The following is an 18764-nucleotide window of genomic DNA, read 5'->3' as shown; positions in this document are numbered from 1 at the left end:
CAATTTACACTCGTGTTTTTTGTTTATTGTAGTCAAGCTGGGGGCTCACGCAGGCAGAAATAAACAACTAGACGTTCACAAACGAACTCAAAGTTGCTTATATCAGAACATTTGGCAACATTGGTTTTATGTGGTCTAATTGATATGAAATTAGTTTAGTTGAAATTAGTTTTTTTCGGTCATATAATCAACCATTTTGTGTGATCAGTTTAACAGCACAGATTATACATATTAACAATCATACACATACACACACAAAAAGAAAAAGGAATAGGCTGAAGCCAAGGCTTATATTTGCCTATCCTATACATTCACTGAAAATTAGATTGCCTGGAACATCAATGTTCAAAAAATCAATGGGATGCAAGTAATCGTTGCTATTATAGATGTCAGATAATGGCTTTTTTGCCGATATCCGATATTCCGATATTGTCCAACTCTTAATTACCGATTCCGATATCAACCGATACCGATATATACAGTGATGGAATTAACACATTATTATGCCTAATTTTGTTGTGATGCCCCGCTGGATGCATTAAACAATGTAACAAGGTTTAACAAAATAAATCAACTCAAGTTATGGAAACAAATGCCAACATGGCACTGCCATATTTATTATTGAAGTCACAAAGTGCATTATTTTTTTAACATGCCTCAAAACAGCAGCTTGGAATTTGGGACATGCTCTCCCTGAGAGAGCATGAGTAGGTTGAGGTGGGCGGGGTTGGGGGGTAGGGGGTAGCGGGGGTGTATATTGTAGCGTCCCGGAAGAGTTAGTGCTGCAAGGGGTTCTGGGTATTTGTTCTGTTGTGTTTATGTTGTGTTACGATGCGGATGTTCTCCCGAAATGTGTTTGCCATTCTTGTTTGGTGTGGGTTCACAGTGTGGCGCATATTTGTAACAGTGTTAAAGTTGTTTATACGGTCACCCTCAGTGTGACCCGTATGGCTGTTGACAAACTATGATTGCATTCACTTGTGTGTGTGAAAAGCCGTAGATATTATGTGATCGGGCCGGCATGCAAAGGCAGTGCCATTAAGGTTTATTGGCGCTCTGTACTTCTCCCTACGTCCGTGTACACAGCGGAATTTGAAAAAGTCATACATTTTACTTTTTGAAACCGATACCGGTAATTTCTGATATTACATTTTAAAGCATTTATTGGCCGATAATATCGGCAGTCCGATATTGTCGGACATCTCTAGTTGCTATATTTTATAATTTTCCATTATTTTACCTTTCAAGGCCTTCTTAAACCTTAGCAAATAACTACATGTCTTCAACTCATCACTGAGCTTGTTCCATCATTTAACTCCTAAAACTGAAACACATTTGTATTTTATATTCGTTCTTACTTTACATATTTCAAAAATCAATTATAGTTTTATCATCTTAATTTAAATAACCTAAAAATACAAGCTGGAAAGCTGTTATTCTTTTCTCGAAACACAAATTCCAATGTTTTTAAAAACACAATATCTGAAAATGTTAACACAATAGAATTTAGGAATAATGGATTGGTAGGTTCATAGAAGCACGCTTTGTGTATTATTCTAACTACCCTTTTTTGAAGTTTAATTATTGGGTCTATGTTTGTTTTATAAACATTTCCCCAAACTTCAACACAATATGTTAGATATGGGGGGAAAAAATGCATACAACTATGGTGTGTTCAAGGACAACTAAATAAAGTGGAAATGTAAAATTTAAAGTTTCTAAAATTACATTGTTGTTTTAATAAATGAATTGTGGCCATGGTCCTGGTGTTGGGGACTCCTGGTGTAGCCTTCAAAAGTGTTTGTTGACTTGAATTGTTTTGGTTGTTACGTTCCCTAAAGAGACAACATGGACTTTATACTTTTTAGCTAAGATGTCTGTCATACTGTAATTCCACACCACTCTCAGTTGAAATTGAACGCAGAATTTGGGCAAAAAGTCTAAATCTGAAAAAAAGAATCATATGCTCAAATTTCTATATACGTGAAAGTGAAAAATTGTAATCGATATTTGTTAAAAAAAAAAAAAAAAAAAGGAATTAATCAATTGTAAATTACCACATAAAAACTTGATTTTCAGTTTCAAAGTTTTTTTTTTTTCTCGCGGTACCAAGCCCTAATTTAGCTTCACACATATACATCTGCTCCAAATTCACACATGGAAATTGAGAGACAGTGTTTTTGCCAGAGAACATTCACAGTGCTGCCGCCGAGCCTTTGACTTGCGGAAGTGTAGACTATCTTCCGTTGTTTGGTAACACCTTGCCTTCCTTGTGAAAGATGTGAACCAGGGGTGTTAGTGTGCGCATGTGTCTCCAGTGCAGTAAAGGCATTGGAAATCTCCTGCTGAGTGAGCAATTGTTAATGCAGGCTAGGCTGAATGTGAATTATCTTGCCCTACTGTTTCCAATTAAGATTTGGACATGTAGGAACTGCAGTTATTGGAGCCCCTCATTGGTTGAGTCCACCGGGTTCACTCAGCCTTAACTGTTGAAGATAATTGTTGGCTCGTGTATACCTTCCCTTTGGGACGACTCTTGCTTCGGCTCTGCAGCAGCCAACTCTGCAAAGCATTGTAGCGGCAGAATTACGACATTCATTTTTGCCCCTGAAAGTTTGATTTTCGTTTTGCTGGAAGTCTTTTTTAAAATGACTTGGCCCCAACATTTGCTTCCATTTTCTTTCCATGAGAAAAGGCCTATTTTTTTTATAACGTTGTCATGATGAAGTTCTGTGGGTGCCGGTCCACACTGCAATATAGCAGACATCCAGAGGTACAGACCGTGGACTGATTCAAGTACATCGCGGTGTGGGTGGACAACAAGCTGGACTGGACTGTTAAAGACAGAGCAGGCTGTACTTCCTGAGGAGGCTCCTTCAATCAATCAATCAATGTTTATTTATACAGCCCTAAATCACAAGTGTCTCAAAGGGCTGCACAAGCCACAACGACATCCTCGGTACAGAGCCCACATACGGGCAAGGAAAAACTCACCCCAGTGGGACGTCGATGTGAATGACTATGAGAAACCTTGGAGAGGACCGCATATGTGGGTAACCCCACCCCCCTCTAGAGGAGACCGAAAGCAATGGATGTCGAGTGGGTCTGACATTATATTGTGAAAGTCCAGTCCACAGTGGATCCAACACATCAGCGAGAGTCCAGTCCATAGTGGGGCCAGCAGGAAACCGTCCCGAGCGGAGACGGGTCAGCAGCGCAGAGATGTCCCCAACCGATGCACAGGCTAGCGGTCCACCCGGGGTCCCGACTCTGGACAGCCAGCTCTTCATCCATGGCCACCGGACCATGACTCCCCCTCCCCTAGGGAGAGGGGAGCAGAGGAGAGAAGAAAAGAAACGGCAGATCAACTGGTCTAAAAAGGGGGTCTATTTAAAGGCTAGAGTATACAAATGAGTTTTAAGATGGGACTTAAATGCTTCTACTGAGTTAGCATCTCTAACTGTTACCGGGAGGGCATTCCTTAGTACTGGAGCCCGAATAGAAAACGCTCTATAGCCCGCAGACTTTTTTTGGGCTCTGGGAATCACTAATAAGCCGGAGTTCTTGGAACGCAGATTTCTTGCCGGGACATATGGTACAATACAATCGGTGAGATAGGCTGGAGCTAAACCGTGTAGTATTTTATACGTAAGTAGTAAAACCTTAAAGTCGCATCTTAAGTGCACAGGAAGCCAGTGCAGGTGAGCCAGTATAGGCGTAATATGATCAAACTTTCTTGTTTTTGTCGAAAGTCTAGCAGCCGCATTTTGTACCAACTGTAATCTTTTAATGCTAGACATAGGGAGACCCGAAAATAATACGTACAGTAATCGAGACGAGACGTAACGAACGCATGAATAATGATCTCAGCGTCGCTAGTGGACAAGATGGAACGAATTTTAGCGATCCTTCAACATTTGCAAAAAACTCTTATGGATGTACTACCAGTCTGTGGTTGCCAGTGTTCTGTTCTACATGGTAGTGTGCTGGGGGGGCAGTGCATCTAAGAAGGACCGCTCCAGACTGCAGAAACTGATCAGGCGGGCCGGCTCTACGATCGGAATAAAACTGGACTCACTGGTGACGGTGGCAGAGAAGAGGACTGGAAAAACTACTGAGCATCATGGATGATGCCAGTCACCCTCGCATACCGTTATCAGTAGCCAGAGGAGCCTGTTCAGTGCTAGAATGCTTCATCCCAAGTGCTAATCGACTAAAAAACTCCTTTGTCCCCCACGCCATCAGACTATACAACTCCTCTCTGGGGGGGAGGAGGGGTATTAGGATGACAGGGCAATACATTTTCATAACATGGTCACTACTGCCTAGCTTCTCTTGTTATACCGTATTTCCTTGAATAGCCGCAGGGGCGCTAATTAATTTAAAACCTCTTCTCACTCCTGCGGTTACCAAAACCATGCGGAATGAGCAAGCATGCTCTAATTATTTTAAAACCTCTTCTCACTCCGGCGCATACCTTATCATTAAAAACACATTTAATAAAAAAAACGTTATTATGATCTTACCTTTACTTGTAGATGGGTCCATGTGCAGCTGCTTCTGATCAAAGGCAGTCTTTCTCATCTTTCTTCAATTTTAAAAGTCTCTGGAGATATTCCTTTAATTATTACCTCCTGCTTCGATTGAAAGTCCAGTTTAGAAAACGGTTTTATTTTAGATATGTAATCCTCCATGTTAAAAGTGCAAGCAAACAATTGCTGCATGCTTGCTGCTTGTTGTCTTCTTCTGCAGTACCTGTCTCCTGCAGTACTGGTAGTCGCAAGAAGGATCACTAGCGCCCTCTACCACCTGGAGGCGGGAGTCATTTAATGACTCATATTTGACCCGGCGGAAGTGCCAAGCATGCGCTAATTATTTTGCGAAACGAGTTTGACCCGGCTGTAATTCTAGGCAGGCGAATACTATATTCCCGGCGCCAATTCAAGGAAATACGGTATTCTTATTTTTACTGTTATATTATTATTCTTATCGTACTATTTTCTATGTTATTTCCATTTACACCCCCATTATTTACTTTTAATTTTTTAAATTTGATCTCAATTCTGTACACTGCTGCTGGAATTTGAATTTTCCTGAGGGAACTCTCCTGAAGGAATCAATAAAGTTCTGTCTATCTATCTATCTATCTAATCGAGAATTTGTATTCACACAGACATACCAGCTAATTATAAAGTACATCAGATTTTGTTGGAGCGGGTCCAAATTATTCACAAATCCCCCAAATTAAAATTGTGATCCCACTAATCTGACACCCATCCCATGCATTTTTTAAATCATATTTTAGTCCCTCATTGTTTTGTGTATTAATGTTTTCTTTGCCATTACCTCAGATTGTTCAGGGTTTCTTGGCTGTTTTCTACAACCTGGGAGATGGAAGCTACAACCTGACATTGCCTTTCCATCACCTGAATGACGGCGAGTGGCACGATTTGGAAGTGGACCGCTTTGGCCGAGAGTTCAGCCTGCGCGTGGACGGGGGCGGAGGGCGGCGAGAGATAACGGCCTCTCCTGGGCGGAGTCAGGAGATCATTATCGACCCCTCTGTTGTGATGCTTGGAAATTCTTTCCCGTCGGGACACAACAGAAGCTTCCTTGGTAGGTGGACTCTTATAGGTAGAGTTCAAAGTTTAGTGAAGTCTTTGTGTGAACTAATTGTTTGCTAAATAGGGGTATTGATGGCTAATCCATCCATCCATTTTCTACCGCTTGTCTCTTTCGGGGTTACGGGGGTTGCTGGAGCCTATCTCAGCTGCATTCGGGCGGAAGGCTGGGTACACCCTGGACAAGTCACCACCTCATCACAGGGCCAACACAGATAGACAGACAACATTCACACTCACATTCACACACTAGGGCCAATTTAGTGTTGCCAATCAACCTATCCCCAGGTGCATGTTTTTGGAGGTGGGAGGAAGCCACCTGATGGCTAATCAATAAGGTAATTTATGAATACATCTTTCTGTAACTTGCAAACACAAAGGACCTGAAGAGTTAACTAGACATTAAATTGTGTGAGTAATTGCTGCTACACCTCCTGATGCCTCCTTACTGTATAGCTCTAAGTGATCATCTGGTTTTAAGCGGATGAGCAGAAGTGAGTCAGTTGCACTGATCTGTATTTAAATGGTGTTTTGCCCTAATGTTTACTACAGTGTGAGTAAACTGCACAGTCGAGAAAAGAACAAACTCCAAAAACTCTGGCAACTTAGCCTCTGGGTTGTTTATTTGTTTGTGTACAGGGTATTGGCGCACCTTGGTCTCATTGGGTCAATTTTTTCTTTGTTTATATTTCTCTGTATTGGATGTTACTCCCCTGTCAGGAACTGGTGAATGAACAATGACTTTGCCTGAGCTACGTTGTCTCATTTTGGTACTTTTGTGCCACTTCTTTCCCCTCCTCCTTGCAGGCTGCATGCGAGATCTGAGATTTAACGATCGATCCATCGCCCTCGACAGTGAGCAGACTTCAGATGGACTTCAGGTGGTCTCCTCTCAGGGCGTGTCCCTGGGCTGCTCTTCAGAAGCCTGCAGGAAACACCATTGCTCCCCTCCTTTAGTCTGTGTGGACCTGTGGAGGCAACATGAATGCAGGTGCATATTTGAAGATTAGTAAACATATAGACATACAAACACAGCCCACTAGGACTTCTTTTTACTAAGGTTTTTTATAGTCAAATCAGATTTATTCGATTTTGGCCTTAGGTGACAATCAGATGACGGCATGGTTTTCTTTTAAGAGCACAGCTAATGAGAATACAAACCCCAAAACCAGTGAAGTTGGCACATTGTGTAAATCTTAAAGAAAAACAAAATACAATGATTTGCAAATCCTTTTCAACCTATATTCAATTGAATAGACTGCAAAGACAAAATATTTAATGTTCGAAGTGGAAAACGTTATTTTTTGCAAATATTAGCTCATTTGGAATTTGATGCCTGCAACATGTTTCAAAAAAGCTGGCAAAAGTGGCTAAAAAGACTGAGAAAGTTGAGGAATGCTCATCAAACATTTATTTGGAACATCCCATAGGTGAACAGGCTAATTGGGAACAAGTGGGTGCCATGATTGGGTATAAAAGAAGCTTCCATGAAATGCTCAGTCATTCACAAACAAGGATGTATTGCTGCCATTATATTTTAAGTTAATGATTATTTGCAAAAAAAAAAATGAAGTTCCTCAGTTCGAACATTAAATATTTTGTCTTTGCAATCTATTCAATTGACTATAAGTTGAAAAGGATCTGCAAATAATTGTATTCTGTCTTTTATTTACGAATTACACAACGTGCCAACTTCACTGGTTTTGGGTTTTGTATATCATGGTACTACTACACACGACAGGTACCGACAGGCCAAGCGGTGTGCGGTTTCAGCGGTCGCGGAGGCAAAAACTCGGACATGGGAGGAGTTCGGCGAGGCCATGGAAAACGACTTCCGGACGGCTTCGAAGCGATTCTGGACCACCATCCGCCGCCTCAGGAGGGGGAAGCATTGCACTGTCAACACCGTGTATGGTGCGGATGGTGTTCTGCTGGCCTCGACTGTGGATGTTGTGGATTGGTGGAGGGAATACTTCGAAGACCTCCTCAATCCCACCGACACGTCTTCCTATGAGGAAGCAGTTCCTGGGGAATCTGTGGTGGGCTCTCCTATTTCTGGGGCTGAGGTTGCTGAGGTAGTTTAAAAACTTCTCGGTGGCAAGGCCCAGGGGGTGGATGAGATCCGCCCGGAGTTCCTTAAGGCTCTGGATGCTGTGGGGCTGTCTTGGTTGACAAGACTCTGCAGCATCGCGTGGACATCGGGGGCGGTACCTCTAGATTGGCAGACCGGGGTGGTGGTTCCTCTCTTTAAGAAGGGGAACCGGAGGGTGTGTTCCAACTATCGTGGGATCACACTCCTCAGCCTTCCCGGTAAGGTCTATTCAGGTGTACTGGAGAGGAGGCTATGCCAGATAGTCGAACCTCGGATTCAGGAGGAACAGTGTGATTTTTGTCCTGGTCGTGGAACTGTGGACCAGCTCTATACTCTCGGCAGGGTCCTTGAGGGTCCATGGGAGTTTGCCCAACCAGTCTACATGTGCTTTGTGGACTTGGAGAAGGCATTCGACCGTGTCCCTCGGGAGGTCCTGTGGGGAGTGCTCAGAGAGTATGGGGTATCGGACTGTCTGATTGTGGCTGTCCTCTCCCTGTACGATCAGTGTCAGAGCTTGGTCCACATTGCCGGCAGTAAGTCGGACACGTTTCCAGTGAGGGTTGGACTCCGCCAAGGCTGCCCTTTGTCACCGATTCTGTTCATAACTTTTATGGACATAATTTCTAGGCGCAGTCAAGGCATTGAGGGGATCCGGTTTGGTGGCTGCAGGATTAGGTCTCTGCTTTTTGCAGATGATGTGGTCCTGATGGCTTCATCTGGCCAGGATCTTCAGCTCTCACTGGATCGGTTCGCAGCCGAGTGTGAAGCGACTGGGATGAGAATCAGCACCTCCAAGTCTGAGTCCATGGTTATCGCCCGGAAAAGGGTGGAGTGCCATCTCCGGGTTGGGGAGGAGACCCTGCCCCAAGTGGAGGAGTTCAAGTACCTAGGAGTTTTGTTCACGAGTGACGGAAAAGTGGACTGTGAGATCGACAGGCGGATCGGTGCGGCGTCTTCAGTAATGCGGACGCTGTATCGATCCGTTGTGGTGAAGAAGGAGCTGAGCCGGAAGGCAAAGCTCTCAATTTACCGGTCGATCTACGTTCCCATCCTCACCTATGGTCATGAGCTTTGGGTTATGACCGAAAGGACAAGATCACGGGTACAGGCGGCCGAAATGAGTTTCCTCCGCCTGGTGGCGGGGCTCTCCCTTAGAGATAAGGTGAGAAGCTCTGCCATCCGGGGGGAGCTGGAATTAAAGCCACTGCTCCTCCACATCGAGAGGAGCCAGATGAGGTGGTTCGGGCATCTGGTCAGGATGCCACCCGAACGCCTCCCTCGGGAGGTGTTTAGGGCACGTCCAACCGGTAGGAGGCCACGGGGAAGACCCAGGACACGTTGGGAAGACTATGTCTCCCGGCTGGCCTGGGAACGCCTCGAGATCCCCCGGGAGGAGCTGGACAAAGTGGCTGGGGAGAGGAAGGTCTGGGCTTCCCTGCTTAGGCTGCTTCCCCCGCAACCCGACCTCGGATAAGCGGAAGAAGATGGATGGATGGATGGATGGTACTGATACTCACTGGTCACAAAGTGTCAGTAACGTCTGCTTTAGACCACCTATTAGCTGATTGATTGGCTTTCTGGCACTGCCTTTTTACCAACCTGGCAATGATTGACAGCACGCAGCAGCTGACCAATCAGCGATTGTGTAAAAGCAAGTTGGCCTCCATACGACCATATGAATCACGAACAAGGAAGATAAATAAAAAATACAAACTAGAGGAGGTAGTTATGTTGTTGACTCAGACTTGCACTACGGGAATAGGAACGCAATTTGCAACTGAAGTGTTTTTGAGGCTGTTGTGCAATGGCTTAAGTATCAGTCCTTAGTTCCGACGGAAATTGTTGAATTCCTAGTCATGACATACATGAAATGCAATCTTGAAAAACCAAAGTTATATAATGTTAATGTTTGTATTTCACACACAAACTTAATTGTTGAACAATTTGTTTCCCATTCATATTGCTACAAAACACGCATCAAATCCCTTCAAGCTACGCCCCCTTTTAACCCAAGCCAGTTGCATCCCCCCCCGCAACTCTTTCTAAAATTACATTTTCGTTCCTGGATGGTAATGTTATTTTCCCAAAATTAATAAAAGACATTTAAAAGATCAAAACACAGATCTCTTTTTCTACCTCAAAGAAAAAGACTAGAACACTCAGCTCAACATGGTAGAGATTGAATGGTTTAGTGCAGAGGTGTCAAACCCAGAGCCCGGGGGCCATATTTGGCCCGTCACATAATTTAATGTGGCCCGCAAAAGCCTGGAAACAATGCGCGCCAATAAAGTACGTTAAATGTATTTGTTGTTTTCATTTTGACAGAAAAAAAATACATGTAATGTATGAAATTGCATATAATTTTATTCAATCATATATGAAGTAACAAATTACATTTTTCTTTCCTAAAATAAAAATAGATGCTTAAATATCTGTATGAATCTGTAATACTATTTTTTTTCACATTAATAATGTCATATTTTGTTAAATTTGTATGAGTTTAGGTTGGAAAGTAGTTATAACCTGTAATAATATTGATATGTTAGTTTCGTGTTTCCTAATATTGTAACAAATATTATATTATCATACATTAGAAACTTTTTTTGTTAGAATAGAAATACATATCTGATTGACTCATGATCAAATCAAGTTATCCATTAAATTGTACATTGTATAAAAATATTTATATATTTGAAAAAAGCAAAACACTGGCTGCCCTGTCGCCAGATTTTTACCCTAAAAGAAAACAGTGGTAACATTTTTCTATTTAAAAACGCAACAACCATAGATTTTACAGTAATCTGTCACCAGAATTTGACGGTAAAATATGGTGCTACCTTTTTTCTATTTACAGTAATATGCTGTTAAAAAAACAACAACAAAAAATGATACGATAAAATTCTGACTGAGCTGCCGGTGGTCTACATTTAAAAATATAAATTTTTGTAAAGTACGTAAAAAACATGATGACCAAATGCATAAGCAATTGCGTAATAATATCATCCTTATTTATTAATATTCATTTATTACTCACTATTAAAAGCGGCCCTCTGAGAGTAGCCATAACTGCGATGTGGCCCCTCAATAAAAATGAGTTTGACACCCCTGGTTTAGTGAGATCCTCGTGCTGAAAAGACGTTCAAGCTTGAAAATGTAGAGCAGGGGTGCCCAAAGTGGGCAAAGTGAGTCGTTTTGTTTAGACCGCCAAAGGGTGGCTTTCCAAATTTAATAAATATTCATTCTGACCTCTTTCAAGCTCACACAATCATTGATGGCCTGTCCGCAAAACTAACTGGTCGCCATCTATCGTACGTGACAATTTTTATTACCATATTTATGGCGGCACAGGGCTAAACTCCTCACTCACGGGGCTGCTGCACAATTAAAATCACTGTCTTTGGCTCGTGACTCATTGGTTCTTTTTTTTACTAAGGCGCTTGGAGGCAAAAAAAAGTAAAAAGTGAACCTTGCACCCTAAGCCATCCTTACAGCCAACCTTTCTATTCGTGTGCACATCAGGGAGACTCACATTAATAAGCAAAATATCTCACAAAGGTAGGACATCTGCCAAGGCCAAATTGTTATAAAAAATTAGAAATCATTACTTTGTTTATCTCACTGTTTGTCTGCTGAATTATTCAGCAGACACATAACTAATTTCCATATAACTTTGTGAGGACGGTTGTTATGCTTTGGCTGTTGTCTGCAGTCTCGCACCACTCATGCATGTAGGTTTGGGTATCATTTACATCAGTGTTTTTTAACTATAGGGCTGGGGCCTATTGTTGGTCCAGGAGCGCCCCCGGAGGGGCGTAAAAAAAATAAATAAATTCTCAGCTGTGGTGTGAATGTGGTCTATCTGTGTCAGCCCTGCGATGAGGTGACGATTTGTCCAGGGTGTACCCAGCATTCCGCCCGAGTGTAGCTGAGCTAGGCTCCAGACCCCCCACGCCCCCAACCCTGAAAGGGACAAACGGTAGAAAATGGATGAATGGATGGATGGATGGTCCGTATAGGCTGCAGCGGTACTCAGTTGTAATTCACTTTTCCACCACTTGTGGCAGTAATGACAATCTCAGACAAACATAAAAAGGTCTGCAACTAAAGTCATAGAGAAGTTTCCGTCCATCCATTTTCTACCGCTTGTCCCTTTCGGGGTCGCGGGGGGTCGCCGGAGCCTATAATGCAAAAAATAATGACAAAAGTGGGAGAGCCGTATTTTCATTTGCCCTTTAATTCTATAGATAGTTTAGTTAATAAACATATATATTATTATGGTAACACTTTAGTATGGGGAACATATTCACCATTAATGAGTTGCTTATGAACATGCAAATTAGTAACATATTGGCTCTTAATTAGTCAATATTAAGTACTTATTAATGCATTTTTCTGCATGGCCTTATTATACAACCAGTAAGCCATTAACCCTGAATCTTCCCTCAATAACCTCAGAATGATTGCTTATTAGTACTAAGTAAGGAAGTTGTTGTATATGATTCTCCCTTTGATACCACTTAATTAATATGGTCTGTTCTTACATAACAAAACACAAAACTACAATAACCCTAACCCTAACCCTTAAGTCTTTGTTACTTAGAATATGTTCCCCTAGTGTCCAAATAACTCTAAATTAAGTCTTTGTTACTTAGAATATGTTCCCCATACTAAAGTATTACCATTATTATTTATTCCTGATATTAAGTATTTTAGCATTACACAATTGTATGTATATATATTTTTTCTTATTAGTTATATTTGATTAGTACTTCTTTTTCTTATCACCCTGACCTAAGCCTAAGATTTATGTGTCATATGATATGTGTTTGTTACTAACACATGGTTTCCTTCATTTGACAAGGTTGTAAACTAAATAGGTTAGATATAATTATTGAATGTGATTAAAATCAAGTGTAAGATTACTAATTCAGTGTAAATATTTGAGTGGGCCGAAACCGGATCTTTATGCTCTCAAATCAATTCTCAAATCAAAATATCAATACTTTTGATAGTTTATTTGAGATATGCAGGAACACGGTGTAAAGTAACTAAATCATTTAGATCTAGTTTTAATAAGTTTCCTTCCGCACAAGTAATATGCAAGCAAGAAAAGGACTGGCAATTAGAATTAGTCAGTATTGTAAAACAAGTGTATGCATCTTTTTCATTGTAGGATATTTGGAGACACTACACACAGAGTTGAATATAAATAAGATAACGTATTCAGTGCAAAATAATGCCATCATTTGTTTCGCCCTGTGATATGTGTCAGATATAATCTGTTTGAAGATCATTACCCAAGAGCAGCAACACTTGAAATACATTACTTTTTACATTTTACCAGACACATTAAAGGTGCCATATGTAGTAATGTGGCCAGAAATGGTACTGCAATCACGGTCAAAATTCTGTAGCCCCCTCCCACTCTACATGACTGAGGTTGCCAAATACGCAGCCAAATCCTACTCCAAGGAACTTCAAATGGCAATCGACGAGTCCTACACTGTAGGTTTCTCTTGTTTATGCTTCGTGCAAGATGGTTTACTAAGTAATTATGCCACATTTTACTGATGTCGATGTCGATTAGCCAAATGTATTTGTAAAGTTAAGCAGCAATATTTTTGTCGGGAGTCGGGACAGATTGTTGGCATTACCTGCTAAAATGTCTAGTTTGGCCGCACGGACCACCATCAAAATAATTGTATATAATAATATATAATATATTATATATCACATAGGCCTACTTTGATGGCAAGCCAAGACCAACAGTATGATCAATGTTCCCTCTAATTGTTCATGTGTCTGAGCAAACACATAAATTACCTGAGCATTCAGTGGAGCACATGTGAGCAACATCACACGTGGCAATACCAACAGCACACCTGTCTCAAACCAATCTTTTATAATAACATTAAAATGAGAAGAGTCAGTTTCATGAGATTATTTTGTAATATTAGTGATTTGGCCCACTTGTAATGAAAATAAAAGAAATCTTGTTTTTCAAAAGCTATGGATTAGTATTGTACAATATGTCTGGGCTGGGGTCCTGCTTTGGAAATCATTTGTACCCCTTTCAGAGATCACATTTAGTTCCCCTTAAACATCCTCATTTTGCACAATGAAATGTAAGCATAGGATGAAGTGTGCATTCCTGTAACTTTCTCTAGTAACAGCATTAACATTAATAATAAATGACAGTAGAATAAGCACACGTGTGACTGAGGAGTCATAGTGTAACTTTGTGTGGTGTTTGAGTTGTCCGACTTTTTGTGTGGCCATAAACGCACCAGTGGCTTAGTGGTATGCGTGTTGGTGACAGATGACAAGTTGGTTGTGGCCTGGTTTGTACGGCAGAAAATGACTAGTTTTTCGAGATAGAAGTGTTTTACTCATGTTTTTGGTGTGGTTATGTCCGAATATAAACAGTTTTGCTCAATAAAGTGATCGATATAATTCCTGTCCTCGAAGCATCTCGATAGACGTTACAATAATCGAACGGTGTTCAATTGAACGGTTTTCAATTGAACGGTGTTGACGAACACCGTTAGGGCCGCTTGTTGTCACTGTCACTCAGAGTTGCATTGCAAAATTACACAGAATAAATGTGTTTATTTTGTTTAGAATTCAGATGGGATTTGATTTGGTGCGCGGCATATATTTGCTGTGCGCAGAGGACGCTTGAGCAGTGCGCAATTGCGCAGGCGCGCACCTTAGAGGGAACGTTGGGTACAAGTACCACTACATTTCGTTCAGCATAACTCCATGTTGCATCCAACCTGATGCACTGCATTCTCTTCCATGTACGCACATCACCATCTTTTAGTGCAGAGTGCGATTCTGTGAGACAACCCACGTTACGCAAAAACCACGTTACGCATAAATCATATAGCCTACTACCATGTCAATACACAAAGTAGAAAATCATTACATGCAATGCATTATATTGTGGCAAGCAAATGCCACCCCGTATGTGCCTGATGCACATACAGTACCAGAAACCGTAAATAGCCGTGCTAATGTTTGAACACATACCCATAGGTTTTATTTGTCCAAAATATATTTTGCCCTGTCAGTTGGAGGACACATCAACATACAGGCTAACAGGCATGCTAAGCTACGCTAGTGTGATGGTGCTTTGCTCCTAAGCATTCGTTGCACGAACATACTAGCTTTGTTAGACAAGATCATAGACCGTATTGAACAATATAGTTTACAGAGGCGGTATCGTACCAAATATGATTAATTAGTATCGCGGTACTATACCAATACCGGTATACCGTACAACCCTAGTACATACAAGTGTACAAAGGGTGTGTATACAGCACAATGAGTTAGGTTAGTAGGATACCAAACTTCAGCAGCACATCTCATTGTACTTTTAAACACAGCATGATCACCAAGTCGTCTGCCTGTGATTTTGTTCCTCCCAAACTGTGTGTGACTTTACTCAGTGCCCGGATGTCCAGAATCTATGGTTACGGGACCGCCTCAGGGTACAAGGCGCCAAGAGCAAGCGGTGGGCACAGGCGAAAAATATTCAGAGGCTTTTGTAGGAATATAATGAGGGACTACTACTTGGAAGCCCATTTTAGCGATTTGGTCACTTTTCATCTTTTTTCAGACAGAACAATTGACTGTCTTTCAGGAGCATATCTTTGAATATTATTTCAACTTTGGTCCAGGCGCATTTAGGCTCATTTTCTTCCTGATAGTTTTTTCCAACACTCTGGATGTCAGACATTGTCTTCAGCAATATGATCGTTTTCGTCCATAATTGTCTAAGTTCATTTGCTCTAAAACAAACTACCAGTTGTAAGTAAAAATGTACTTCAATCAATCAATCAAAGTTTATTTATATAGCCCTTAATCACAAGCGTCTCGAAGGGCTGCACAAGCCACAACAACATCCTCGGCTCAGATCCCACGTCAGGGCAAGAAAAAAACTCAACCCAATGGGAAACAACGAGAAACCTTGGAGGGGGCCGCCCCTGGCCGACCGGTGCAATGGACGTCAAGTGGATCTGGTTAATAATGTGAGACTCCAGTCCATAGTGGGGCCAGCAGGGGATCATCTTGAGTGGAGACAAGTCAGCAGCACAGAGACGTCCCCAACTGATGCACAGATGAGTGGTCCACCCCGGGCCACGACTTTGAACAGCTAGCGTTTCATCTGTGGTCACCTAATAACCTCTCCACGCACGAGAGGGGGGCAGAGCAGAAAAGAGATGGCAGATCAACTGGTCTAAAAAAGGGGGTCTATTTAAAGGTTAGCATATACAAATGAGTTTTAAGATTGGACTTAAATGCTTCTACTGTAATCACTACTTGTAATCATTAAGGGAAGGAACTGAACAAACAATGTTCTCTGCCTCTGTCTTTATCTATTGTACGTATTTGCCTTGAGAATATATTGGGTATTTCCTCGGTATGTTGCCTGAAGTCACCAGGGCCATCCTATCAGTTTTGCAACATTTAGAAGGAAAATAATACACGAGCGTAGGCCAACACAGTTTGACTTTCAGCAAGTTAGTTTTTTTAAATTTATTTTTATTTTTTAAATGTTTTCTTTTATGTTCTAATCTTTAATTTCCGTTTTTGAGCCTGACTTTGTACCTTGTGGTAAACCTTTTGTATTTACATTCATGAAGGTGTCTCCCGATTACCGACTTTGACAATGATACATGTACCTCTTTAAGATTGCTCTTGAACTGATTGAATTTTGTTTATTCAGCAAGTGGTGGAAAAAGTGCGATCATGCATTTTATTTGCCCGGTGACGCTCCTCTTCTTTGTAGACTGAAACATTTATTTGTGCCTGCGTTTTTTCACCTAATGACGTCCTTCTTCATCATCTTGTCACATCTCTCACTTATTTTAGCTGCATCTTGATAGTCTCCATGGACAATTACACGCAAATTCTTAACTTCAGCATGTTTATTTGCAAAGAACAACACCTTAAAGGCCTACTGAAACCCACTACTACCGACCATGCAGTCTGATAGTTTATATATCAATGATGAAATCTTAACAGTGCAACACATGCCAATACGGCCGGGTTAACTTAAAAAGTGCAATTTTAAATTTCCCGGGAAATATCCGGCTGAAAACGCCTCGGTATGTTGACGTTTGCACGTGACGTCACGGGTTGAAGCAGACATTTTGGAATAGCACGGTGGCCAGCTTAAGTCGTCTGTTTTCACCACATAATTCCACAGTATTCTGGACATCTGTGTTGGTGAATATTTTGCAATTTGTTCAATTAACAATGGAGACTGCAAAGAAGAAAGCTGTAGGTGGGATCGGTGTATTAGCGGCTGGCTACAGCAACACAACCAGGAGGACTTTGAGTTGGATAGCAGACGCGCTACCGTGAGTACAGCTTTGGCTTCCAAACATTTGATCGCTTGCCCGTACGTGCGTGCCGCTATGTGCATGTCGCGTACGTAACTTTGGGGAAATATATGTTTCTTGCCGACTCTGATGGCGGCCGGGGTGTCGTCGAAAGCTATAACGCCGTCCGCCGCCGGGCCGCTGTCCTCACCTGTCTGGGTTGATTTCCTCCGTCTCCGGGCCGCCGACCGCACCGATCAATGTGGTGAAGTCCTTCGTCGTGCCGTCGATCGCTGGAACGCAGGTGAGCACGGGTGTTGATGAGGGCTGGCGTAGGTGGAGAGCTAATGTTTTTAGCATAGCTCTGTCGAGGTCCCGTAGCTAAGTTAGCTTCAATGGCATCGTTAGCAACAGCATTGCTAGGCTTCGCCAGGCAGCACAGCATTAACCGTGTGGTTACAGGTCCAGGGTTTGGTAGTATTGTTGATCTTCTGTCTATCCTTCCAGTCAGGGGCTTATTTCTTCTGTTTCTATCTGCAGTTAAGCACGATGCTATCACGTTAGCTCCGTAGCTAAAGTGCTTCGCCGATGTATTGTCGTGGAGATAAAAGTCACTGTGAATGTCCATTTCGCGTTCTCGACTCTCATTTTCAAGAGGATATAGTATCCGAGGTGGTTTAAAATACAAATCCGTGATCCACAATAGAAAAAGGAGAGAGTATGGAATCCAATGAGCCCTTGTACCTAAGTTACGGTCAGAGCGAAAAAAGATACGTCCTGCACTGCACTCTAATCCTTCACTCTCACTTTCCTCATCCACAAATCTTTCATCCTGGCTCAAATTAATGGGGTAATCGTCGCTTTCTCGGTCCGAATCGCTCTCGCTGCTGGTGTAAACAATGTGCAAATGTGAGGAGCCCTTCAACCTGTGACATCACGCTACTTCCGGTACAGGCAAGGCTTTTTTATCAGCGACCAAAAGTTGCGAACTTTATCGTCGATGTTCTCTACCAAATCCTTTCAGCAAAAATATGGCAATATCGCGAAATGATCAAGTATGACACATAGAATGGATCTGCTATCCCCGTTTAAATAAGAACATTTCATTTCAGTAGGCCTTTAACCAGGTCATGAAACTCATCTGTAGTCTGTTGAAGATAGACCAGTGGATGCATATACAAATGAAGTATTACTCCTAAATAACTAAATAACTGTTTTCCACTCCACTAACTTAAAATTCGAAGTCCACACTGTATGGTTTTGTTAAAAAATAATTTGTCGGCCATACATTCTTGTCTTCAGACAAAACGGGTACTGAATTTGATACTTTTATAGGTACCGACCAAAGCTTTGTTGCACGGAACGTCACGCCCAGTTGCAGACTCGGCACTGGCACAAACACTTGCCTGGAAAACCAAAATAAAATGAATGAAATTAGTTTATTTCGGTCATATAATTAACCATTTTGTGTGATCAATTTAACAGCACAGATTATACATATTAACAATCATACACACACACACACACACACACAGACACACACACACACACACACACACACACACACACACACACACACACACACACACACACACACACACACACACACACACACACACACACACACACACACACAAAGAAAAATAATGACCAAAAAAGGAATAGGCTGAAGCCAAGGCTTATATTTGCCTATCCTATACATTCACTTAAAACTAGATTGCC

The 18764-nt window shown here is 41.8% G+C and overlaps 1 protein-coding gene across 2 annotated transcripts in view; it reads left to right on the top strand.

The window, feature by feature from the left end:
- Positions 1–18764, top strand: part of LOC133641733 (neural-cadherin-like) — a 342738-nt gene that overhangs the window by 274572 nt on the left and 49402 nt on the right. For both annotated transcript variants that reach the window (XM_062035681.1, XM_062035679.1), the window contains exons 29-30: positions 5352–5616; positions 6429–6612. In XM_062035681.1, the coding sequence (XP_061891665.1) occupies positions 5352–5616; positions 6429–6612 (449 nt within the window). The remainder of the gene's footprint in view (positions 1–5351; positions 5617–6428; positions 6613–18764) is intronic.

The sequence above is a fragment of the Entelurus aequoreus genome, linkage group LG24 (assembly GCF_033978785.1).
Source record: "Entelurus aequoreus isolate RoL-2023_Sb linkage group LG24, RoL_Eaeq_v1.1, whole genome shotgun sequence".
NCBI lineage: Eukaryota > Metazoa > Chordata > Actinopteri > Syngnathiformes > Syngnathidae > Entelurus > Entelurus aequoreus.
This window is presented reverse-complemented; position numbering and strand designations above follow the sequence as displayed.